The sequence below is a fragment of the Hemicordylus capensis genome, chromosome 1 (genome assembly GCF_027244095.1).
Source record: "Hemicordylus capensis ecotype Gifberg chromosome 1, rHemCap1.1.pri, whole genome shotgun sequence".
Taxonomy (NCBI): domain Eukaryota; kingdom Metazoa; phylum Chordata; class Lepidosauria; order Squamata; family Cordylidae; genus Hemicordylus; species Hemicordylus capensis.
Window position 1 is genome coordinate 17,305,752 of NC_069657.1, and position 27,216 is coordinate 17,332,967.

At 44.3% G+C, this 27,216-nt stretch overlaps 1 protein-coding gene across 6 annotated transcripts in view; it reads right to left on the reverse strand.

Annotated features, from left to right (window-relative positions):
• Positions 1 to 328: 328 nt before the first annotated feature.
• Positions 329 to 27,216, reverse strand: part of CLBA1 (clathrin binding box of aftiphilin containing 1) — a 44,461-nt gene continuing 17,573 nt past the window's right edge. For all 6 annotated transcript variants that reach the window (XM_053282849.1, XM_053282846.1, XM_053282843.1 and 3 more), the window contains 5 exons: positions 23,494 to 24,211; positions 18,220 to 18,368; positions 15,828 to 15,957; positions 12,059 to 12,172; positions 329 to 3,181 (listed from right to left, as the gene is read on the reverse strand). In XM_053282849.1, coding sequence (XP_053138824.1) covers positions 3,014 to 3,181; positions 12,059 to 12,172; positions 15,828 to 15,957; positions 18,220 to 18,368; positions 23,494 to 23,997 — 1,065 coding nt within the window. In that variant the 5' untranslated portion in view covers positions 23,998 to 24,211 and the 3' untranslated portion in view covers positions 329 to 3,013. The remainder of the gene's footprint in view (positions 3,182 to 12,058; positions 12,173 to 15,827; positions 15,958 to 18,219; positions 18,369 to 23,493; positions 24,212 to 27,216) is intronic.

Consider the following 27,216-nt stretch of genomic DNA (forward strand, 5'->3'; position numbering starts at 1 on the left):
GGGCTAAGCCGGGGCTAGGCCCTAATCCCACACAGCAACTGCTTGCACAGCCATGCTCTAGGGCAGGAGTCCCCAACCTGTGCTACTCCAGATGTTGCTTAACGACAACTCCCATCCCAGCACAACAAATTGTAGCAGGGGATGACGTAGTTCAGCAACATCAGCGGTACCACAGGTTGGGAACTCCTGCTCTAGGGTAACTACTGGGTTAAATCTGTCCCATAAGCACTCTTGACAGTTTCCACCGAAGCCTGTAACGGGTAGATCTGGAAGTGTAGTGAATGGGGTAGCTGCTGCAGTTTCAATAGGAAACATTTACAAGCAAACATCCATTACTGTGAACATTTTATTAAAGGCAGTGTTACAAAAAAATATCAGTGCAGATTGGTTAGTTCTATGTCAACCGTCCTGTCAAAGGTCTGAGTTTTTCCAGCTCCAGCTTGACCAATGCTCCCACAAGGATGGCAGCATACCTGCACAATAGTATGGGCTCCCCCACCTCACTGCAGGCACTTTGGTCCACCCATTCTTAAGGAGTTACTATGCAGAGGAAGCTGGCAGTTGAATGGAACTATTGCAATGGGGGAAAACAAGTACATTGCTGCTTCTAGTAATGATTATAGTGCTACACTAGTTTTACTCCAAAACAGAGAATACAACCCACACAGCTCTTAAGCACACTTGGGAATTGGGCTTTCACACTGGCATTGGTTGCAGGATTGGGCCAACTTGCTAGGCCCTTCTGTCCCTTTGACTGGCAGGCATGAGAAAGACCAGTGCCAGCCACAATGTGTGTGCACCCACAGGAGATAAGGATGAGAAGGCTTCATCAAAGCATTTGAAGGTGGCCTCAAAGCAACTTCAGAATGTAAATGGTTAGTAAAGTTATAAAACACAATCAAATGAATCCACTTTGTATTTGGAGTGGGGAGTAGCAAGCAGTCCTACCATGCTCCATCTTATTTGGTAATAAAAGCAAGGCTCAGTGCTTCTAAAGTGGCAGTGCTTGAATAAAGGAGTAGTTACTCTTGACCTACTGCAGAAGTTTTAGGGGCAGGCTATAGATGTGGCATGAGAAGGCTGAGTGGAGAGAAGCAGAGGCAGATGAAACCGTCTCAGAACAGCATCCTGGCGGACATTCACAAAGACCTGTTAGAAGAAAGCAAGGCAACCATTCCACTATGTTTAAGCAATACTTTCTAATTTAGAGGGATTCTGTTTTTCTAGAAGAGCAGTGCTCAGATTGGGATTGCTCAGCAAGATGACCAATAATGTCAGGCAAACTTCACTGAAAAACAGCCCAGGAATATTGGGTGAATTTTTAGGTTGGCTGGTTCAAGGCCACTAATATGTCCTACCTCAACTCAGCATGCACCCTCAAACATGCCTGAGTTTGCTGCACAAGAGGACTCCCCAGCAAACAAAGAGTTGCTAGAAGATGGTAAGCTTGAACTCATCATGTGCACTGACTGGCAGTGGCTCTGCAGCACACACTTGCAACTGCACAAGTGCTCCATTCCGCTCCACAGCAGATCAACCATCAGTCTTTGAGGAAAGCCATAGCCGTTTTAAAATAGGTGAAGGGGTAGCCAATTGCTCTTTCAGACATGTAAATGTGGTCTCCATGCCCCCCCCTCCCCTTGTGCAATGCTGAGACATTGCAAAGCAGCTGATTTCTCCTCCTCTTCTCCATGGGCAGCACCTGAGGAGACCACGCAAGAGACTACAAAACCAGACTCCCAAGACACCAACAATCAGCATGCCTCTTCTTCCTTCATATTGTCGGCCTCCTCCACGGATCTCTGAATGGAATTTCTCCCCACCAAGCAGCACATCTCTTTTCCCTACACAGAGGCACATGTATGAGAAATAGCCAGTGCCACAAGGCTGTGCATTCAAGTCCTGTTGCAAAAAAAAAAAACAAAAAATCTGTGCTAGCCACAAGAGGAAAAGACTGCATAGGGTGGGGAGTTTCCCTCTCCCTTCCCTGTTGTGCTATTTTTTTCTTATTATGCTAAAAAAGAAACCCTGCTAATTTGAAAAAAGAGCTGGCCAAACCCATACTGTGCTAAGGTTGCATTATTATTGCAGAAAGTATTGTAATTTACATCCACAACCTCTGAAATAGTGCATTATTACATAGTACTGATTTGTATTTACAAAATCTTGAGTTGCCTAAACATGTAGTACTTTGCCACTGTTCATTCTAGTTTCTTTTGGAAAAGTAAAGCAGATATTTGGAGAAGGGTCAAGACATAAGGATAGTATAGGAACATAGGAAGCTGCCATATACTGAGTCAGACCATTGGTCTATCTAGCTCAGTATTGTCTTCACAGACTGGCAGCGGCTTCTCCAAGGTTGCAGGCAGGAATCTCTCTCATCCCTATCTTGGAGAAGCCAGGGAGTTAACTTGGAACCTCTTGTAGTAGGAAGGGAACTTCTGTAGTAGTTGAATGATAGACTCTCTGAAGACCCTGGTAGGTACTTACAGTTGTGAAAAAGACATAAGCCACTGTAAACTCAATAGGAATAAGCTAATGAAACCAAGCAGGATTATCTGTTTGCTGTGAGTGGGGGGGGGGGGGGGGAGATCAATAGTAACAGGCAGAAACAACCTGTACAAGTAAACTGTACAGAAGCAGCCGGGGAAAATGGTGACAAAATACAAACACACCACAACACAAATGTGTTTTAATTTGGGGCACGGTTAGGAGGGTTTGAAAAATGCCATTCAGTCTTGCAAGGATGCTTCATAATGGCAGGAATGAGCGAGAACACAGTACATCTTCTGTTTGTAACAGCATTCACTAGTTTACCATCCAATTTTTTCCACCGCTCCTGGTAAAGTTTGTCATGGGCAACATGAGCCTGTTAATCCACATCCCCTGTCTGTAGAATGAAGATAGATACATGAAGCAGTTCACTTCCTCCAGAAACATTTCTAATCTTAAAAATTACCAACGTAGTAATAGAGTACAAATTTTTAAAGTGAAAAGAATAGAAGTGTCCATGTTAGCAAACATTGCTGCTAAAGATTTTCATCTTTAGGCTCTGGGTGGTAAAAATCCGCTTCTTTTGTGGAACTGTGATATATTGCATATTTCCACCAGACGGTGTCTTCTTCAAGAACAGGTTATAAGTGAAGAGATGGCTCTGCTTTGGATCAGGAGATACGGAAAGCTGTGACAAAGAGACAAAGAGCAGAGTGAGGGCCATTCAACAGCAGAAAACTGGGGATTTGCTACAGAACATATACTTGATGTGGGTTGCAGCCAGTCGGAGCTTGCTGATAAAGGCACTATTATGAGGTGTGCAGTTCCAAGCACAGCTATTTCAAAGAAGAAGCAGAGGCACCACCTAAAGTGATGCTGGAAACAGAAAGGTTTGTTGCAAATGACAAGTGCTTCAGATATACGGTGCATCACCTTTCTTAGGGGCAGGCCCAAAATATCCAAACCTCTCTTTCTATTTCCACTGGCTGCCATCCAAATTGCCAATTAAAATTGCTAGTCCCAGCATCTTTGAGTGTCTTTCTCTCTCTTTCTAAAATTCCCAGTGTTCTTGATGCATGCTACCCCCACATTTACCTGCTGCTATCTACACACACGTGTGTAGGTGAGCACCCAAATTGTGTGAAGCAGCGTTTAGTTATTTTAAAGGTATTTGTGAGGGGAAAATACACTATGTCAAGGCCACACAATCGAGCCCAAACCGGCCACAGTGAACCTATTTTATGATGTGCAAAATCAGTGGCAGTGATAAAGGCAGCTGGGATACAGTACTGCCCTATTTACAGACTCCCAGGTATTCACTGAATTGAAGCAAAAGACGACCACACCCACTGGCCCAGTCCTCTCACCTCTGGGCATGTGAGTGTAAGGGGAGCCTGCATGATCTAGAGCTCCGGTTGCAGAGGGGTCCTGACCAGAAGGAGAGTCTCTAAGCACACCAAGCTAGACATGCAGAGTCTCTCCTTGCAGACCCACACATGTGGAGGGAAGGAAGTGGGGCCAGCAGGCACACCAACTGCAGGGAGAAACGGGCAGGTACAGTCCCACTTCCCCTCCATGTGTTCACTGAAAGCATGGAAGGAGAAGGTATAACGTGGGCTTAATGTTTCACTCTAATTGGAATTCAGTGAAAGGACACTCCTCTTTAGGACAGGGATGCTCAACCTCTGGCTAGATTTCCATATCTTGTTGTACTGTGTTTGGAATGTAGACTAGAAAAATCCATACTAGGCATAGTTGGTGGGATTAACTTGCCACCAAAAGGCTAGACAACTGCAGCCTATGATCATCTGGTACAAAGTCTCAGAAAACCCCCATACCACACACAGGCTTGGGTCGTATTAGAAAGGTTATAAAGGCCTCATCACACACTTCAGGTTAGGAGTGGGCAACAGTTTAGCAGCAGGCATTAGGAAACCAAAGTTACACAATCTATACTGCCCACATTTCAAGGCTAATGTAACCTGGCTTTGAATCTAATGCACTACTATAGCAAAGCGACGCCGGAATTTAAGCCTCCAGAGTGAACTCAGGGCCCGACTAGACATGATGCCAGAGATACACAAACAGGACCTCTCATGCAGTCTCAATTCAGATTGGAACCACAATGCTAGATGAGGGGAAGGAATTAATCCAGAATTGCTCAAACTTTGATACCGTGACCCCCCTAAAATAGTATATAAAGCGACATGACCAACCCCCCTGGTTAAAACTACAGGCTGGCATCCTTACTAATGGTGTGTAGCTCAGAAACACGATGCTGAGGGTCAAGCAGTGTTTCCATTCTAGCAGAGAACTCCCGGAATGCAGGCAAACTTCAAAAAGTATTGGCTCTCTTGCACATGAGCAGAAGAGTATTTGTGCTTCGGAAGCACAGCAGACCAGTGCGGGAGCTAGTGCTTGACTGATGTTAGGAACACACATATTTTGTTAGTCAGGATGGCAGCCACTGGTTAGATTAGGGAGAGATAAATAAAGCACATTTACCTTTGAAATGAGAATGAGCTTGCTTGCTCCTCCTCAGTTTTTCAAACTTGCGTTTTATGTTTGAGAATGCCAACACAAAACATTTCAGGCTCCAAATTATTTTCACTAGGCATTTGCTCATTTTAGCAGTAACTGCCAAAAACACTGATTCACACAAGTAGGAATCAAACAAAGAGAGTCAGGTTTTTCCACAGCTTCCTCACCTAATTCTTTCTACTCGGCTTGTACATGAACCCAACATCCAGGAAGAGACACTGTCAAGAATGTAAAGCTAAGAGCTGCTCCAACGGCTCCGAGACATGGCGAGCCAGACAAGGGGACAAGGAGCCGAAAGCCACCTGGATCCTCCACTGCAAGAGCAGCACAGCAATGGCACTGCTTTGGCCACTCACGAGATGAGCTCATCTGATGAAGCCAGCCCAGGCACGGGTTTCTACGTAAACAGGGACAGGGAACTCTTTGGGCGGCTATTTATTGGGTGCCAGTCGTGTGTAAATGCCTCAACACAGCATCGAGCTACTGGGGACAGACTGAGAATAGGATGTAAAGATTTCTCATCAGAAGAAACCACAAGAACAGCTCATCAAGCTATAATCTGCTGTGAGATTTCAACAGTGCCTTCACCCTGTGCCTGTCACTTGGTCTTCATTTCAGTGGCTGTTCTTTTGATCTCCTATGACAAGGCACCCTCAGGTTGCATTGCATCATCTACAGTCTTTTCCAGTCGTATACAATCCAAACTTGATTTGCCCAGTACTTGAAAGACCCGTTTGACACAATTACTTAATCCATCTTTGTTTCAGCACTTGCTCCCTTCATGCTGTGTCACAACAGCTTGCCAGTTTCACCAACTCTTCCCCCTTCTTCCAAGGTGCTATTCCTGCTTTATTACCAAATGTATTACTTGTTCATGAACCTTCTTTGTTGACACAGACACAACAAGCTATATCATCCTAGGCATACATAGGAAGGTGCCATATACTGAGTCAGACCATTGGTCTATCTAGCTCAGTATTGTCTTCACAGACTGGCAGCGGCTTCTCCAAGGTTGCAGGCAGGACTCTCTCTCAGCCCTATCTTGGAGAAGCCAGAGAGGGAACTCTGAAACCTTCTGCTCTTCCCAGAGCAGCTCCATCCCCTGAGGGGAATATCTTTCAGTGCTCACACTTCTAGTTTCCCTTTCATATGCAACCAGGGCGGACCCTGCTTAGCTAAGGGGACAAGTCATGCTTGCTACCACAAGACCAGCTCTCCTCTCCTTGATTACATGATTATCCAGCCCAGGCTGCACAACTGTACTTGCCTGCTGGGCTTGTTCACTCTCTCTTTTTTGCAAGATCCTAAAAAAGGCAGTTTCAAAGAGAGACTGGCTGTTGTCTTTGCACAACCACTTTTCCCATTCTGCGATCTAATTCTTCTAAATGGCAGGATCCAAACCACAGTCTTCATACAATCCAACATCTAGGCAGATCTGGCATCTGTTACCCACGCCTTAGTCACATCATGGCTGGATTACTGCAACACACTCTATGTGGGGCTGCCCTTGAAGAATATTTGGAAACTGCAGCTAGTGCAAAATGTGGCAAGCTAGGCTTTTATCTGGAGCTGCCCACTTGGATCATATTACAGCCATTTAGAAAGCACTACAGTGGCAGCCAATTCATTTCCAGGTCAATTCAAGGTGCTGGTTTTGACCTTTGCATGGTTTGGACCCTGGATACCTGAGGGACCACCTGCTCCCAAGGGTTTCTGCTTGCTTGATGAAGTCATTGGAGGGGGCTCTGTGCCACATGCCAACAATGAGGAAGGCTCGGCTGTTGTGTACGCGGGACAGGGCCTTCTCAGTCATTGCCCCCAGACTTTGGAATGCTCTCCCAGTGGGCGTCCACTCCTCAGTTTCCATCACAATTTTTAGAAAGCAAATGAAATCTTGGCTTTTTACCCAGGTGTTTATACGGGTGCTATTTTTGTTGCTGCTGCTTTGTATGTTATGGTTATACTGTGCATGTTTTTAGAACTTTTAGTTAGATTTGTATTTTTATATTCCAATTTAATATTTTTATTGTGTAACTTTTCTAGTTTTATATTGTTTTAAATGTATTTTAAACTGCCTTGAGATTGTTTTAATGAAAGGCAGTATAAAAGTTAAATAATAAGTAAAATAAAATGTATTGCACCTAGATAAAGTCTACCCCCAAATTTTGAAAAGAAAACCAAGCGCAGCCCAACCAAGTCCCATTAGAGCAGGAGTGCACAACTCAAATGCCCCAGGGGCCAGAAACAACTATGACTCAGTGTGCGGAGGCCGAGGTTAATTTCCAGGACATTAAAATTACTACAAGTTGCTCTAAAAAGAACTAATCTGGCTACTTTCCTTTCACTATCCCTACAACTGGACTAAATTTGTCCAAATTGGTTACGCGGTTCACAAGTTAGCCCACTTGCGCCTCAAGCATCCACCATCTTGAATTGGGGTGTCCCTATGTATCCCAACAACTGTAACAAACTTGGTCCAAATCTGTCCCCACTTGCACCTCAGATGTTCATGTGCCCGCCATCTTGAATCAGGGTGGATGACATCATTACAAACTATGCCTTTGAGCCGTCCCTATATGTCCCTACAGCTGTAGCAAATTTGTTTCAAATCAGTTAAGTGGCACAAGTTAGGTCAATTGCATAGTGTTTCACAAAGGGTAGTTCAGATGACCATGTTGCTGCCTTACAGATATCTTCCATTTGCATCTCTGAGAGATGTGCCACTGATGTTGCATAAGCCCTAGTAGAGTGAGTTCTAATTATGCACGATGGTTCTTCCTTCTGAGTCTTGTATACTGTAGAGATCAGTTCGACCAGCTAATGGGTCAGTGTTACCTTTACACAGGATGGCCCTTTGACATACCCTTATAGGCTACAAAAAGTTTACTCTTACAATAGCCCTTAGTCCTATCTAATAAAAATAAGAGTGTTCTCCGAACATCCAGTGCACGTAAAGTTGTCTCTAGAAGAGTTGTAGAATTTCTGAAAAAAGTAAGTATGCTGATTCAGGGGAAAATCTGACACCACCTTATAATGGAATAAGGGCTCCATCCGCATGAGCACCTTGTCAGAACAAAATTTTGTATATGGCAGGTCAATTCTTAGAGTTGTTAACTCACCAACTCTCTTTCTAGTAGCTATGGCTACTAGTAAAGCAGTTTTCAAAGCAATTTTAAAGAAATAACAGATATTGGCTCAAAAGGTGGCTCAGTCAGAGCTTGAAGAACCAATGAAAGGTTGCACTGATCAATTGGTTGTCTAACCAGAGGATATAAATTATTGAACTCCTTCAGGAATCTTTCGCAATCCAGATACGAACATAGGAAGCTGCCGTATACTGAGTCAGACCATAGGTCTATCTAGCTCAGTATTGTCTTCACAGACTGGCAGTGGCTTCTCCAAGGTTGCAGGCAGGAATCTCTCTCAACCCTATCTTGGAGAAGCCAGGGAAGGAACTAGAAACCTTCAACTCTTCCCAGAGCGTCTCTATCCCCTAAGGGGAATGTCTTACAGTGCTCACACTTCTAGTCTCCCTTTCATATGCAACCAGGGCAGACCCTGCTTAGCTAAGGGGGCAGGTCATACTTGCTACCACAAGACCAGGATGAGAAAAAACAGTCCTGCCATCCCACCTCTTGTGTTTTGAAGGCCAAGTGGACCTTCAGGGAAACATTAGTCAAACCACTACTTTTTTATAACTTGTCAAATATAGAAGTACTTGTCTAACAGTTGCATCCTCAAGAGTAAAACCCTGTATATCTGCATAAGACTTAAATCTCTTCCATTTGTTGCACAGTCTATCACTAATGAGTTTGGAGTGGGATGTTTCAATAGTGAAGAGCCGCCATCCTCTTGCACTCAGTACAAATCATAGAGGTTGGTGTTGCAGTCCTGAATGCATCCCATGCAAACTGTGAAGGCTTTGTAATGAACGGGAGCATAGACAGAGCAACAACCAGTTGTGCAGAGTGAGAAGCTGCCATAAAGTCATAGGGTCTTTAATTTCTGGTGTCTGCTTTTTAAACTCCAGACCCAAAACTTCAGCCACCTGCACATGATACACCTTCAACTCCTCAGTGGGGGGGAACGGAAGGTCTAGATGGTACATTTTCATCCAAAGATGGGTCAGAAGGGTATTCCCGTTGCAGTAGATTCAGATGGTGAATCAGAAGATGATGCATAATCTCCCCCAGAGGAGATGATCTCTCCTCCTCTTGAATTGCCTGAGCAGATGTATCTGAAACACATGCGCCCTGCACACAGCTGGTCTCCCCAGAGACCACCAGCACATCCTTAGCAGGCATAGCTTGAGTCTGTGAAACAGCAGTTGATGTAGGCAGAGACTTTAATGACGAAGAAGGACCTGCAACTGCAGCAAGGACTTTAAACAGGGCGTCTCCTTTCTGCCCCCAGAGTGCAGATGGAGCCGCCCCTTGTGTTGGCTGAAGCTGGTCACTCCTGTCACCCACAGTTCTCTCTTAGGAAACAGACCTTTGTGACTTCTACAGACAGTAATCCTCACAGTCATATGGTAAGCCTGGAGAGATAGTGCAGCAATATTCTTGAACCCTAGTTCATTTTCTACTGCAGCTGTGGTGGTGAGAACAACCCAGGGATACCAATGAACTCCAGTGACCTGAGCAGCTACAGCAGTGCAAGCCCTGTGTGCATCACCCAATGCAGAGGCATGTCCCAAATGCTGAGTGCTTCTTGGAAAGCAATGTTTTGCTGGAGACATAGGAGCCTTTGGAATGGGAATAACACCCTCCTCAACATCAACGGTAGTACATATGCTGGTAACCTCTAGGCTTGACTACTGTAATGCACTCTACATGGGGCTGCCTTTGTATGTAGTTCGGAAACTACAATTAGTTCAGAAGGCAGCAGCCAGATTGGTCTCTGGGTTTATCCAAAGGGACCATATAACACTGATTCTAAAAGAACTGCACTGGTTGCCAATATGTTTCCAAACGAAATACAAAGTACTGGCTATTAACTATAAAACCCTTAATGGCTTAGGTCCAGGGTACTTAAGAGAGCGCCTTCTCTGTTGTGAACCCTATCGCCTATTAAGATCATTGGAGAGGTCCAGTTACGGTTGCTGCCAACTTGTTTGGTGGCAACTCAGGACAGGGTCTTTAGAACTCGCTCCCTGCTGAAATAAGAGCATCTCCTTCTCAATTTGTTTTTAGGAGGACCCTGAAGACGCACCTGTTTTCCCAGGCTTTTAACTGAAATCTAGTTTTTAAATTTTAATGTGTTTTTATCCATTAGGATTTTTATTTTTATGAGTTTTAAGTGTTTTATATTTTATATCTATATATTTAATTCTCTAAGACGTACCCGTGGCCAATCCCATGTGTGGCAGCTCTTGTGAGAGTTCGTGAGTGATAGTGACGGGCACGGGCGGCGGGGAATGCAGCAGTGGAGGCAGCAGCCAGGCCAGCAGGGGAAAAGATGGTGTCAGCCAGCCGGGGGGCAGAGAAAACATCAGGCCGGGAAGAAAACAGAGGCCGTGGCAAAGCATGGCTCGCACTGGGGCTGCTGAAGAACGGCTGAGCAAGCGGCGGAGAGGGCAGCACAGCCTCCCTCTCTGGGCCCGCCTCCTGGCCAAATGGCCAGTGAGCAGGGGACAGAAAGCGGGAGAACTAGAGCGCAGATACTCAGAACAACCTTTAGCGAGGATCATAATCTTCACAATCCTCGATGGATTCGAGTAATGCCAATCCATCGAGGGCAACTTTCCCCCACAGTCCTTGCATTTCTTAAAAGTTTTCCAAATGTCCACTGAGAAATCAGAAACCAAAAACAAGCTGCATCAAACGGGGAACACAGTCCAAATCTGTCAACAAAAGCCAGTCCATTTAGCAATAAGGGTCATCAGCAACCAGTCCAATAAGTCAAACACACTTCAAACTACTCACTCTCTCTCTCTCTCTCCCCTTCCCCGCTCTCTGTAGAACCAAATCCGACCGAGTAGCCCCAGCCGAGGAGGTGAACGCTTCAGCAGTTGGAAAGGAACTAAAATGAAGGGCACTCCAACTGCTGAAATAAATGGCCGTGCCAAGCACAAGGGACAGGATCATGAGCACCATGAGTCTGGATATTCCACCCGCCAGGTTCTGTGCAGGTGCAAAACCTAGGCTTATGAGTGTCCTATGGATAACGCTACAGATCTTCTACTTACTTTGGCACAAGCCTTGCCCATGCCCTCAGTTTGGCATGGGCAAGGTTAAACCAGTAGTCAGAGCTGTAGGAAAGAGCCTGTGTGGTGCAGCTCAAAGTGCAGCTTGACTTGGTATAAGCAGGCCTAGGTTCAATACCCATTCAGCCATACAGCTCTTTTGGACAAGTCACTCAGCCTAAGGGTACTGTTAAAAGGATACCTGTGGATAATTCCTAGTATACCATTCAGAGACTGTTTAAAGGTGAAACAACACAGGATATTTTAAGACACTGGTGTAGCTTCCAACTAAGGAAAAACTCAAGTCTGTAGCTTGGGTAAGGCTACCTGGTGAGCAACTGCATGCCACTTAGGCAAATTGCAAGTAGGACTTCGAGAACAGTTAAGAGCCGAACTAGGGGCTCTTTTAAGCACATGATCAGGGTTATTTTTATTTTATTTTTTACAGAAACCAGATTGGGCCTCCCTCATGAATTAGAACTTTTGTGGGGGGAGGGGTTTTAACCCCCTGCCCCAATTTGGTTTGGGGCCTCCTGCAGCTTCCTGACAAGGAGAAAAAAACCCAGCACTTGGACAAATGGGAGCCATTTTTGCCTAGGACAAGTAGCTGCCACAGGCCCCCAATTCACAGCAGGACTACGAAGAGGCAAAAGATTAGACCCCCACACCATGACCCCAATCGGTCTGCTATTTACTGAATAAAAACCAAACATGCTAGCCCTAATCATCAAGCGCTTCAAGTGACATCTGTTCTTGACCCCAAGATTGCTGATGCTCATTTTTAGGAATTAAGAAAGCATAATATGAACAAAAATTACTAACAATAGTTCCAACTCTTACCTTGGTTTGAATCAGAGCTTTACACGTGCTAATGTTCAACCTGCCAACATCGGAGTCTTCGTTTTCTTTAACATCAGGTTTCTTCAAAATATCATCCTTGCCTTCTGGGAGGGCCTAGGAAACAACAGTGATATAAAGCATTTTCAGACCTAGAAACTTGTATAGAAAAAGGCATGCTTCTAAATGAAACAAGATGCTATTAGATCATTTTACATCTCAATAGCTTTTAAGTTTGGGTACTGAAGCTGAGCAGCCATTTATCAAGTCCGTAGTCAGGGCCAACTTGTGCTGAAAAAGAAGCCAGTGCCAAAAATGACAGCCATGTGCCTAGTCCACCCACTGCCCACACACTTCATAGGGACTGCAACATGCATGCCCTGATATCACCATGTTTCATGTTTCTCCATCACCCAGCCAACAGCTGTCTTTCAAGGGAGCACTTCTATTGCAATGGTATCAATTTTCCCAGCACCAGAATTTCTCACTAATACGCCACTTGCCCAGCTGGAAAAGTGCTGTTTTGTTATAGAAATCACGGGAACCTACAGGATAGTGCATATTTTACGACTCCTGAGGAGCAACACAGCCCATCCTGCTTTAAAATGTCAAAACTCTAACGGAAGTAAAAAGTTCATGGAGCTCTTCAAAAATCAACAGGTGGAACCAAAAACAAAAATATTTCCCCACCTTCATTTTGCAGCACTGTTCAACTGCCATTTTGTGGATCCCTTTCTCCAAGAGATTTCATTTAACCCTTTTAAAGCTAAACACTATTTATCTCATGAAGATAACAGAGGGTGGGGGGCAAACCCTGTACCTTGCCATGATTCTTTGAAGGAAGGTGGGATAAAAATGTTATACAATATAGTGAAGCTATTTCCATGATCATTGGAAAGCGGGTAAAGGGAGCTTAGCCCGCTTTCCAGTGGTCGTGGGAACCACCAGGCTCGCAGGCAAGCTTCTGTGGGGCATCCTGGAACTTTCAGGGGCCACGTGGCCCCCGCTCCCTGCAGCCCCTGCCGGCTCCATGATGGAGCCGTCAGGCACGTGGGCGGCCGATCCGGCTAAGCCCGCTCTCCCCACAGCACCACGTCAGGCGCTTCACACGTGTCGTGTGAAACGCCTCAATGTGTGAAGAGCAGCACATAAAAAGAACTTGTCTTTTAAAATGAGAAAAGAGCATAGTATAGCTGATAGTTACTGATCCTACATTTGTTACCCAAGGAGTGGGATTATCCACGCTACTACTGTAGCTGGTGCAACTGGGGTCAAGCCCTACAATTCAATGCTCCTCATTTTAGCAACAAGGTTGCCTAGCACATTGTTTATTCAAGAACATTTCAAAGTATCTTGGATGAAGAGTCACTTAGTGAATTCCCATGTGTGAATGATCCACGTTCAGCATTTGCAACCATGTTGAGCGGCATTCTTTTGAACACATGAATAGGGCTATAGAAGTTCAACAGATAGAGCAGCTTCCTAGGGACCCCATGTTTTCTGTGGGCCACACAGAGCCCACTCATCTCAACTTGCATGTGAATCTACCACCATTAAACAAGGACCAAAGTATGTGCAATGTTAAAAATATCTATAAGTGTATGTCTCCCCCCCCCTTTTTTAAATGGCATAGTGGTTCCCAGTCAACATTTGGACTGCAGCATTGGAGGTGATTATGTGAAGACCCAGCTCCCTTGAGAAGTCTATAATGCTGGGGAAAGTTGAAGGAAAGAGAAGAAGAGGACGACCAGCAACAAGGTGGATGGACTTGATTACAACAGCAATGAATGCACCACTGAGAGACCTTAAAGGCCACGCTGAAGACAGATCATCCTGGAGATAATCTATCTATGTGGTCGCTAAGAGTTGACACCGACTTGACAGCACTTAATCGGAGGTGGGAGAGGGAGGATGAAACCCATCCTGCCTGCTTTGCAGACCTAATGAAAGCCACTTCATTGGTAAATAGCTTTGGGGAACGGGGTGGAAACTTCATTAGGACAGCAGCACAAAGGGAGAGCCCTGAAAGCTTATTACTTCTTTTGTGGCCCAGATTGTACCCCTGGCCAGCAGCTGTTTGAGAAAGAGAAGCAGCCGCAGCATCACAAGAACATTTAGGATCACACACTGGATGCCTCTGAAGACTGACTGCAGAGGAGAAACAGCAGAAGAGGGGGCATGTCTTTATTTTCTGCTTGTGGGCTTCCCAGATGCATCTGGTGGGCCACTGTGAGAAACAGGATGCTGGACAAGAAAGGCCCTGGGCCTGAGTCAGCATGGTGTAGTGGTTAGAGTGCTGGACTCGGACCGGGGAGACCCAAGTTCAACTCCCCATTCAGCCATGATGGTTGCTGACTCTGGGCCAGTCACTTCTCTCTCAGCCTAACCTACTTCACAGGGTTGTTGTGAGGAGAAACTTAAGTATGTAGTACACCACTCTGGGCTCCTTGGAGGAAGAGCAGGATATAAAATGTAATAATAATAATGTAGTTTGGTCCAAATTCTGGATGGAAAAGGAGATTTTTCATTCTGCTCCCCCATGCCCACAGGCTCCATTTACAGTTTAAGCTTCCTAACAGTCTTCTCTATTTCTTTCAATGCATGCACGAGCCAAGAATCAAGTTTATAAGAACCCACTTGCTCTTGCTCACCTAATGAGTCTCAGGCAGGTGAGAGCACAGAACTGTGGAATGGACACGCAAGAAAGATGGGGTAGGGAGCCCAGAGAAGCATCTGGGGAGAAATGGGCTGTTGGAATGAGCAGCGTGCAAAGGTAAAGCTTAGGAAAGAAGGGTGTAAGCCAGGGAAAGGGAAAGAAGTCAGACACTGAGGGGGTCATTCGTTACCTGTAGTTCAGAGCCCCAAAAGAGGCTGGCCTTGTGTCAGCTTAACTGAGAGTAGGCCCAAATAAGTATTGCTGGCAACTCAGAAAGGGAAAACAAAAATAAATAAATTAGAAGCTGCCCACAGTTCTTCCCACAGACTGTTAATGCATTCTTAGATTAGTGGGAATTCTCCCCTTCTTGTTTTGTATTTAAGTGGTTTTCCCCTGAGTGTGATACATAAGAAATCAAAGAGACAGAAAAGCAGATATTCAACACTGAACTTTACCAGTCTAGGTAGTGACAGCTTCCAGATGGATCAATCCAGAACTCATTTAAAAATCAGCAGAAAAACCTACATTCAACTTACAACCAGAACCTTCATGCATTAGTTCTGTTAAATCACTCCCAACATAGCCAAGGATTTACAGATTTGAGGAGTTTTCTGACCTTCCCAATTAAACCTGAAGTAGTAATTTAAAATGACCAATTGTAAAAAAAAATCTGCTCTGTGTCATACACCATTGTCTCATGCCCAACGTTCATTATGGCGTTCATTATGGAATGTATGCATCATGAGAATAGCTGGTCTCAGCTAGCACCAAGCATTACTAGGATCCCCCCCACATATATACACACGTGCCAGGTCACCAGTGATGACCACCCCTCCCCCTCCAAATTGTCTATGAACTGCCGAGAGGGGTTGGTCTCATTTTGCAGTGGCTTTGCAGAACACACAGGCAACATGAAAGAGACTGCTACTTTTGCCAGAACCCTGCACTTAACAAGACAAACCCATCACCCTTAATTTTCTGGCACACCAATACATAATCACAAGTAATGGCAAGGTTACAAACCATGCCAAAATTTGTAGACCACTAATTAATGGGAAAGCGACACGTTTTTCTATAGGGATGATGACACGAACTGGAGAATTCGTTGAAGAGTACCTTTTGATGAGCATCTATTCCAAGCACAGCTAAAAGGTTTTCCTGATAATGAGATCCGTTCCAGGGACATCTCAAACCAGAAGGGTTACTTGCGTGAGTAAGGATTTCCCAGAAGTTTCTAGAATCAGTGCTTTAAAGAAAACATAATTTAGATTAATCCAAGCTCTTTAAAAACTCATCCCTCACAGTAGACCATTTTCCCTGCTTACACTTCCGTTGCATGTTCACAGGGAAAGACAACATACCACATACGTTGCTCGGAGCTCAGAAGTATATGAAGACTTACAAATAAAGAGGAACCATACACACCTCTAATGCAACTGAAAGCCATTATGATATCCACTGATATTGATTGATTGATTGTATTTCTATACCACTTAGTATAGAAACCTCTATGTGGTGTACGGATTAAAACATAATATACAACAAAACATTTAGAATTCATAAAAACACAAATTAACATTTAAGATTTTAATTTGCTTTGAACAGAGTCAGGACATACTCAGCAGTGAGTCATCAAGTGCCAATTGTGAACAGATGTCTCTAGTATGAGCATTTGTTTCATTCATCAACTCACAAGCCCATGAAGAAAGATCACAATTGTTCCCATTTTGCTGTTTGGATAGGGACTGAAGCAGAATCTTCAGTTAGATAGGTAACTAAAGCAGGGAACTGAGCTGGAATCTGAATCCAGAAACTTTCTAGAATTCAACTGCCTTATCAAGGCACAGACTATGCTATTTACCTGCAGCAACACGGATCTAATAACAACAGCAGCAGCAGGGAAGGAATAATTAAGTTTTACTTTTTAGATAAAATGTATCCATAACGCATGTAGAAGCTATTACTCTAACAGAATGTATTTATTTTCTGTGTGCTGCAGAGAAAGTATGGATTGCCAGGTTCTGCAGGTCACTGGCTCTTCTAGACTAGTCTCATTTATTCTGACTGGCAACAGCTCTCCAGCATCTCAAGCACAGGCCTTTGCCATTGGCTCTTAACTGGAACTAAGAGGATAGGGATGTGCATAAAACCGGTTTGCCCAGTTTGGTTCGAATCCTAACCAGACTCGAAGTGGACTGGGCATGTTTGGTATCGGCACCCTCAATCTGGGTCCTGGTTAGGTTCAAATTTGAACTGGTATGGGAGTGCCAGACACATCAAAATTAGTTTTTTTTAAGTGGACTTACCGCTGCCATGGGCTTCAGGGGCCTTGGGGATGCTGCTGCAGGGATTTCTGGCAGTTCCCCTTCTCTTGGTCTCCTATGGGCTGTTTTGGCCATCTGAGAGTGTGTGCTGGCCACTTTTGAGGCTGCCGAGCATGAGTGTAGGTCATTTGTGTGGCTGGCGGGAGGAGGGAGAACAGCCAGAGAACCCCCAGTGGCTGCCACAGAATCCCCGAGGCGATGGCAGTTAAGTCCACCTTTCAAAAAACCCCAATTTTAATGTGTCATGCACCCCCGAACCGGGCCTGAGGGGTTCGGCTCAAGCTAGGCCAAACTGGGCTCAGTTCAGTTCAAGCCCCTCAAATCAAACCGGTTCGAGGTCGAGCCGGTTCGCATATCCCTAGAAGAGGGGGCTTTAAAAATGGCAGCTTGCTTAGATTTAGCACGGGGAGAGCAACTATCCCTCTTCATCCCAGCACAGCATCTCTCCAGTGAGCTGTTGCTGCCATTTCCTTTATGCTTCTTTTTAAACTGTGATCAGTTTATGGCTTTCCAAGACATAACAGATGTTATAGTCACTTGACACTTTTCCCCTTTCAAGGTCAGGAGGATGAAAGGGATAGATTGGAGAAAGAATGGAAGAACTGTAGTTTTATACAACTTACCTCTGTCTTCATCTAGCTGAAATGTTACTCACTTTAAAAAGATGGATTTGTATATTAGATACAGAATGTGTAGATGTAATTAGGTTAAAGCTGGATTGTATTAGTGTGCATTTGGAATGGATTTATGATTATGCTGAAATGTTATTGATTTAATGAAAAAATATAAAGACACAGCAGATAAAATATCAGCTGGCAACAATGATTAACAAGGAGCCTCCTAGAGAAGTTTCCCTCACAAGGGATAAGTGATAACATAGTCTAGTGAGGGCAGCAACAATTGCTAGGAAACCAACATATTCAGCAGGGAGTACCGTTATCACTGCTATCTATATTGGGGGGAAACCAAACCAAAAAGACAAGATGGAGGAATGAGATAGAAAGCAAACAGAATCCTGTTTGCTCCTATGGGCAGCTCCCACCATTCTATACTGTCAGGGTTCTAAAAATATGGTCATACTGCCTGCACCATCGTGTTTCGCAGCACCTTCAAAAGTTTTAGGCATTCTGGAAACCAGCACAACCAAAATCCATGAGCCAACAGAACATTTCTTATACAGTTACCAAAGTTGCTTCCTTGTACATTCAGGGATATCTGTGTCCTCGGTTTGGGGATCAAGCATGCGATCCAAGCTGCTTATGTTCTCCAAGAACTGTGGTACAGGAACATCAGGAAAGCACAGCTTAATAATATCTTCAGAGCTGAGGCTAGCCTAGAGAAAGCAAAGTAGTATTAGCATACTGCTTTGTGTAGTGGCAAAACAGTTTAATTACCTACACCTCCCCTATGGCACAGGGAATTTAATAATTTCTGATTACCCTCTATCGCAAGGGTTCTCCAACGTGGGTCTCCAGATGTTGGATTACGATTTCCATCATCCCCAGGCACAATGGCCAAATGGCATTATAGTCCAACATCTGGGAACTCACATTTGAGAACCCCTGCTCTACCAGATATGCTTTTGGTACAACAAAGAACTTCAGATTTGCTTAGCCAATCAATTCAACCCAACCCCTAACCCCCACTTCAGAGATTCAACAGTACTGTGGATCCATGATCTATTTTCCAGCGAAGACAATCCACTCTACCATCCTGCAGGACACACTGACTCAAGATTTATTACATTTCTTTACCACCAGTTTATAAAAGCTCAAGGCAGTTTACAGCTTAAAACCTCGACCTTACAGTTCATTCTTCCATCACTGTCTGTCCTTTCCACATATTTTCAGCCAGATGTTGATTGCAGAAGTTACGATCTTACCTCATTATCTGCTCTGAACAGAACACCCTTCTGGACTCTGCAATAATTTTATTTTAGGACAAATGAAGAAAACTTCTTTGTACTCAAGCAACAATGCTTTTAACTAGGGCTGAGCTAAAACTAATTACCTTGTTTGACGTTTGTTTTCACGCATGCTGAAATGCATTTCACATTCTTTTTGGCACTTCGACACATCTGCAAAGTTTCAATGCTTGCATTTTGGTGCCATTTTCCTTCTTTGTCCAACTAATGAGTCTCAGGCAAACTCATATGGCCACACTACCATTTAACCCGCTTGGCTGTGGAAACCCACATGATTTAGTTAAGAACATCATGACTCTACATCCAAAGCAATTATGTTGTGGATGCTCAATCAAAATCATGTGAGCTGTCACAAGCAGGAGGATTAAATGATAAGGTGAACAAACGAGGCAGGCGGCCAAATAAAAAAGATTTTTTTCTGTCATCCTTCTAGAAGTCACTGCTGTTTTTGTTACGGCTGATCACTCTTCTCTTGGTCTCCTCCTATGCCTTAGGACAGATTCTGTCCTCAAACACTTCATCCTCTTTCCATCAGGGTCCCTAAATGCTCTAATCAAATCCTATGCTTTTTAAATAGCTGCACACTGACAATACTCAACTCTTTCTCTCTACCCTCAAACTTTTTCCCTTCACCCAATCCGGTTTCCCCAACTGCCGGTCTGACATATCAACTTGAATGCTTTATCATCTCCAGCTCAATATGATCGAAACTTGAACTCCTCATCCTTCCTTCCAAGCTCTCCTTCTCTTGCACTCTAGTCATCCACTGGCAACGCCATCATTCACCCTGCTGAACAGGCCCAAAGCTATAATGTCTCCTCTATTACTTCCTTCAAGTTTCTTAACATCCACCTTTTCTGTGAAGTCTGCGGCTCACTGCCTCAGTCCCCGTTCCCTATGGCAACTGACTTCAAGCACGTGTAACTGAAGCATATGGGGATGGGGCTGCAGTTCACTGGTCGAGCATCTGCGTGCATGCAGAAAGTCCCAGGTTCAATCCCTGTCATCTCCAGGTGGGGCTGGGAAAGACTCCTGCCTGGAACTTTGAAATGTCAGTCAGAGTAGACAACTGTTGCCTATCAATGTAGACAACACTGAGCTAGATGGATCAATGGAACACAGGGAGTGGTCTTCTACCGAGTCAGACCTTGATCCATTTAGCTCAGGATTGTCGACTCCGACTGGCAGCAGCCAGGGAGTGGACCCGGGGCCTTCCACATTCAAGCACATGCTCTACTAACGAGCCAGGGCTTGGGGGAATATCTTACAGTGCTCACATGTAGTCACCCATCCACATGCTAACCAGCAACTGCCTAGCCAAGAGGTCATTTCATGCTTGTTCCCGAAAGTGCAGCTCTCCTCCCTGGTATAAGGCAGCTTCCTAAGTTATTTCCCTGCTTACCCGGGTTTCACTTCACTCCCTGCCTCTATTTGTCTTTTATTACTATCTAGAGCCTCCAAGCTCTAGATCCATCCACCAATTCTTTGTAGAGTACCATGTATATGGACGGCACTATTTAAATAATAAATCGTAACAAAAGAAGAGAAAGAAAACAGCCCAGCAGTAGCGGAACAAAGAGCAAACAGTAGTAAAAGGATGTTCAGCAAGGAGAGAACTGGTCTTGTGGTAGCAAGCATGACTTGTTCCCTTAGCTAAGCAGGGTCTGCCCTGGTTGCATATGAATCGGAGACAAGATGTGTGAGCACTGTAAGATATTCCACTCAGGGGATGGAGCCGCTCTGGAAAGAGCAGAAGGGTTTCAAGTTCCCTCCTTGGCAGCATCTCCAAGATAGGGCTGAGAGAAATTCCTGCCTGCAACCTTGGAGAAGCCACTGCCAGTCTGTGAAGACAATACTGAGCTAGAAAGACCAATGGTCTGACTCAGTATATGACAGCTTCCTATGTTCCTATGAATACTGGGGGTGCGAAGGGAAGAATCTGGCTGCCTCAACTGTGGAACTACTTTGAAAGGGAGTATCTAGTTTAGAAATATGTGCAGGCCTACTAATAACAGTAGTTGTGAAGTCAGAAGGAAAAACATGTGATAGCTGGAGAAATCTGTTCCTTACTCACATGCATGACTCTTACTCATGTAAGTAGATCCATCAGAATTAATATAATGCTTTGTCTACTCATGTGATCAAAGATTACATAGTCATGCAGTTTTGCCCAATATGATCTCCAGCTACTGCTCCCCGTAGCATGTAAACAACCCTTTCTGAAAACTGTTTCTACCACAAGAAAGTTATATGTGTAAAAAATTAAGGCATGTTTACTTTGCTGCAGGTTTGCAATCCAAGGCAAAGTTAACTGCATATTGCTGACTGCTCAAGATCAGGAAATGCAGAGCTGTACCGACCAATCAAAATATAATTTAAAACAAGGGTTTTCCCATTGGAAGATAGTAACATAAGCAAGGGGATTCGTTTGAAGAACATGTAAGCTTAGAGATTGTCCTAATTTTATGGGCAGTGATAATGTTCTACTTCAATGAAGTAGCAGAGAAAGAAGTGGTGTTGCTGTTCTTCACTGCATGTAATGAAGCAGCATGTGGTCTTAACACACAAAAAAACATTTAACGGAGACACCATGAAAACTAACAACATCTGGTTCAAACAACATTCCAACTAGCTGCCTTAGAGTAGTGATGTGCATGGTCCGGACCGGCACCGAGGGGCGGGTCTCCCTTTAAGGGCGGGGGGGTAGAACTTAGCCCTCCCGCTGCTCTTCCCTCTCCAGCACTGTAGCTTTAAGTGAAGTTTTTGGGGCGGCAGCGTTCCTCGCTGCCGCCCCTGCCCCCAACGTTATTTGTAAAGCTGTCGTAAGAGCAGCGCGCGCCGCCTACATCACACACACGCTGCGTGTGATGTAGGCAGCGCGCACACGGCGGTGACAGGCACGCGCCGCCACGCGCGCTGCTCTTACGACAGCTTTACAAACAACGACGGGGGCAGGGGCGGCAGTGAGGAACGCTGCCGCCCCAAAAACTTCGCTTAACACTACAGCGCCGGAGGGGGAAGAGCGGCAGGAGGGGTAAGTTCTACCCCCCGCCCTTAAAGGGAGACCCCCCCCCCGGTGCCGGACCAGTCCGGAGGCCTCTTACATGGCCCCTGGACCGGTTCGTGCACATCCCTACCTTAGAGGTGAGACCTGGAGGCTGACCTCCATTTGCCTGCCTGAAACCAACTGCCACTAGGCTGCTCCCCTTCCAGAAATACAAGGTGTTAGTTATAACCTATAAAGCCCTAAACAGCTTGGGCCCTGGGTATTAAAGAGAACGCCTTCTTCGTTATGAACCCCACCGCCCATTGAGATAATCAGGAGAGGTCCGTCTGCATTTGCCACCGGCTCGTCTGGTGGCTACTCAGGGATGGGCCTTCTCCGTTGCTGCCCCAAGGCTTTGGAATGCGCTCCCTAGTGAAATAAGAGCCTCCCCATCTCTGACAATTTTTAAAAAGTCTTTAAAGACACATCTGTTCACCCAGGCTTTTAACTAATACTGTTTTGTTTTTAATGTTTTAGAATATTTTTAAAAAAACTTTAAATTGTTGTGTTTTAAATTTCTTCATTTTTTGTTTTTAACTAATGTTTTAATGATGTTTTTATCTTGTAAACCACCCAGAGACGTAAGTTTTGGGCGGTATAAAATATGTAAAATAATAAATAAATAAGGAGTGAGTTATTCATTCATTCGATTTCTATACTGCCCTTCCAAAAATGGCTCAGGGAAGTTTACACAGAGAAATAATAAATAAATAAGATGGATCCCTATCCCCAAAGGGCTCACAATCTAAAAAGAAACATAAGCTAGACACCAGCAACAGTCACTGGAGGTCCTGTGCTGGGGGTGGATAGGGCCAGTTACTCCCCCCGTTCAATAAAGAGAATCACTACAATAAAAGATGCCTATTTGCCAAGTTAGCACCTGAATATGTTTAACTTCCTCTTCCCTCCCCATGCCTCATATCATCTTTCTTAGATGAATCATGAGATCCAGAGCAGCTTTACTCACACTAGTCACCAGTTACTCAGTCCTGCTGAGTTCAAAGAGACTTGCTCCCAAATAAGTGTTCACAAGCTGAAGACATAAATGCAGACCACCTAAAATTGCAGAAAAGCAATATATAAATGCAGTAAACAGAACTTACCACATCTGACAGAGAGCACAAGGATGCACTAGTGCAGCAAGAGAGCAGCCTAACAGAATTCCCCCACTCTCTGTACTGGTGCAGCAGGAAAGTGACTATTTTTTAAACCCTCCACTTCCCCAAGAAGCCCTCTGTACCACCAAAAAATTGTCTGAGGATCACACATCCCTCAGGGACATATTTTTGGGTGGGCACAGAGAGCTTCTTGGGAAAGGAAAGTGTGTAAAAAATGGCTGCTTCCCTGGTGCAGTTAGTTGCTCTCTCACTGCTCCAGTGCAGTCTTGTTCTGTGTGTCAGTCACTGTGTTCTTTTAAAAAGGAGAGAAAAGACGACAACTTGAACACAAGGGTAGGTTGTCTTTATTTAAAAAACAACAACAACTTACCTTCACTGGAGCATTTGCAAAAGCTTCTCTTCTATTGTGCCCAGTTGATTTGGAAAAGAGTTGCTTGCATGAGGTAATGGAGTGACTGCCATTGAGATCCGTGTCATGTGTTGAAGCCTGTTTTTCATTTAGCTTCTCCAAAGACTCTGCGGTGTGGCTTAAGTTCTCCAACTTGACCTCACTGAAACCTTCAAACTCTCCCCAGGTGCTGCAGGATTCCACCATACTGGAATCAGAACTGTCTGGAGGTGCTTCATGAATTGTTCCATCTTCGCCTTCGCTGGGAAGACTTTTCCAGACTACTTCCAGTTCTGAGCTTTTATTCAGATTTGTATTTTGATTTAAGTGATGCACATCAACTGCCTGACTATTTCCACTGAAAGAGATGGCAGACGTTTCTACTAACAGAGGGTCCGAAAGTGACCGGTTTGAAACTTCCGCACCCCAAAGTGTTTCTGCTAGATTCTCGTCCTGCATTTTCCTGTTGCAGCTATGAGGAATCATTCATGAAGGCCAACCAAAAAACTCCTGAAGAGACATGGCTGACGGAACAAGACAAAACTGTTAATGTTCCAAAAACAGAAGTGGTTGCTTCATTGTGTCTTGAATGGACGGGAATAATGTTGCTAAGCAGAACAGCGTGCCCTTCAACGTATCCTTAAGTCATCAATGCCGTGCTTGTTTTTCAGTCTAACTTGCTTCCAATCCAGATTTAAGTCTGCAAAAGAAGGGTTATAAATAAAGACCTCTCTGATAATTCTGTGTGCGAGGCTTAGGCAAGATAAGCTATTAGGCAAGTAACAAATGTTCATGCCTGGACAATTACATTCCAGTGCAATGCAGGGAAAATTCACAAATTAAAGGGTGGGGGGGAGCTACAAATGAGTCAGCCTTCAACATTTTAAGCTACAGTAGTCATGATTCGCTACCTTAAGTGGGAAATGCTTGATTAACAAGAAGGTTGCCGGTTCAAATCCCCGCTGGTATGTTTCCCAGACTATGGGAAACATCTATATCAGGCAGCAGCGATGTAGGAAGATGCTGAAAGACATCGTCACATACTGCATGGGAGGAGGCAATGGTAAACCCCATCTGTATTCTACCACAAGAAAACCACAGGGCTCTATGGTCGCCAGGAGTCAATATCGACTTGACAGCACACTTTACCTTTAGTCATGATTCAAGAACTGTGCAACTAGTTCTGGGCACCTGAATTTTGAATGCCACATGACGAACACCTGGTAAACTAGGGACATTTAAAACAGAGAGCTAAGCATATTAGTCAGCTGCAGCAGAAACAAGTTGGGGTTTTTTTTAACATCTTGAAGACTAACAAGTTTATTGTAGCATAAGCTCTCATGAACTGCAGTCCATTCCATCAGCAATATGAAGTGTTATCCACTGTTCCCTCTAGGGCAGGCTTCCCCAAACTGCGGCCCTCCAGATGTTGCTGAACTACAACTCCCAGCATCCCTAGACACAATTTTTTGTGGCTGGGTATGCTGGAAGTTGTAGTTCAGCAACATCTGGAGGGCCGCAGTTTGGGGAAGCCTGCTCTAGGGCGTGCACACATGCACTCACAAGTTTTTGGATGTCTGCTCAGTTCATTTTAGATCCCACTCAGGTTGAATCAAGAAGGCCCCACTCTGAATGCACATGCTCACACACTGCCTTGATACTGCCACCCAGAGCAAAACTCATTCCACACAGAGATGAAAAAAATTTAGAGGAACCACTGCTGCTATCCTCAGTTGGCAGGCAAATAGACACACTCATGTAGTGAAAAGGTCTTATCCCAATTTTCCACTTAACACTTCAAGTAAAAGCTTTTCCATAGGCATCTATAGAAGTTTGATACAAACAGCTTCAAAAACCTAAACAGCAAAGAACAAGGTCAGAGTTGGCAGCAGAAAGGCACAATTCTGGAAAATGCTTACTTTAGGATTTTACTTTTAAGGGAAACAGTTAAGAAAACAATGGTATATATTTTAATCTCTGAAGACATTATATATGATATAAACAATTCTAAGGGTTATATAAACCCTTCCAAGGGTTTTTGCCCGCCCAACAAGATTGTCAGGGGGGCCTTTGCTCTGTGTGCCGACGTTGAGAGAGGCTAGATTGTCGTGCACACAGGAGAGGGCCTTCTCTGTTGTTGCACCCAGACTCTGGAATGTTCTCTTAGTGAACGTTCACTCTGTGACAGCTGTGGCTGCTTTTAAAAAACAATTAAAGCTTTTTATTTACTCAGATTTTTATCTCCTAGAGGCTGCCAGGTTTCTCAGCTTTCTTGCGTTTTGTTTCTTGGTGTTTTATGCTTTCAATGATTAATTGATTTTAAGGTTTTTAATATAACTTTTACAGAATTTTATTGTATATTAACTTTTGTAAACCACCTTGAGATGCATTATGAAAGGCAGTATAAAGACAGAATAAATAAATACAGTATGTTAATCAAGCAATAGTGGAAGAAACCCTTAATTCCCACTCAGCATCTGCAGATAATCTTTGCATTACAGCAAGATTTAGAACTTAACAGTAACAAATATCACATTGAGAACAAGCAACAGCACACATTGCCAAAATCCCAGTTTTTTCAACGGAAACGTTTTCTGTGCAGCTTTATTGGTGAGTAAAATTCCTGGTCTTGTAAGAGAAACTCTCTGGCATGACTTACACAGTTTAAATGCCATCAAACCAGACAAGTGTAAGTCAGGTTTAGGAAGCAGGCTGTTCAGAATATCTTCTGGAGCAAGTCAGCTGCACACAATTGTGCCATGGCAAGAGGGGATCACCCTTTTAGGCTCTCTGCCCCAAGACTCTGAATAAGGTCCCTTAGAGAGGGAACCTTCTAACAGATCCCTAACATGGGAAACCTCCATAGCAGAGGTACATAATCCAAATGAAAGGAACCAAGCCAAATAGTGCCAAATCAATGGAGAAATACTGAATAAATACAACTCCTTTCCCACCCTTGCAAACAGAAGAAGCAGGAAAGGAAATAACCAGCCTGTGTAGCCTGAATTACAGAAAAGAGCAGGAGCTTGAACCAAGAGCTGTCTATCAGAGTGAGACAGGACCGGAACTGGGGTTTGAGTGACAGCTGCCTGAAATTCCAGGCAGATACGCACTGCCTGAAATTTGATTGGTATGCCTTGGAGCATGCAGAGGCTGATAACCCATCATGTGGAGGATGACCTCCCTGTACCACGGGGAAAAAGGTTATGTATCTACAGAAAGATAGGACCTATAGCAACATGTTCCACAACATGTGTGGTTTTTAAAACAGTGTTGGGGGATTTACTTCCAGTCTATATTTTATACAAACTTTTACCAGGCCCATTGAGGAAGGGGGTGGGAGGCAATGTCCACACACACACTCCAAGAGACAACATGCTGGAAAATTCTAGGTACACACGGAGGAGGCAGGGTGGAATATGCACTGCGTGGGAGAAAAAGAGGCTGACTGAGGAACTCTCCTTGCCTTACCCATCATTCTCTGGGTGTTTGAAGTCACAGGGTGCAATACTTTACCATGAAACCATATTATAAAAGCTTGGTTTCTACACATTAATCAAAACCAGTGAAGAGACAACGTCCCTGTATTTAATTAATGTAACAGTCTATTCAACAGAATCAATTTGGGAATTAGCTTTCCCACTCTCTTGCTGGTGAAATGATTATGCACCTCCACGACTTTGAAATATTTGGGGCAGGTTTATT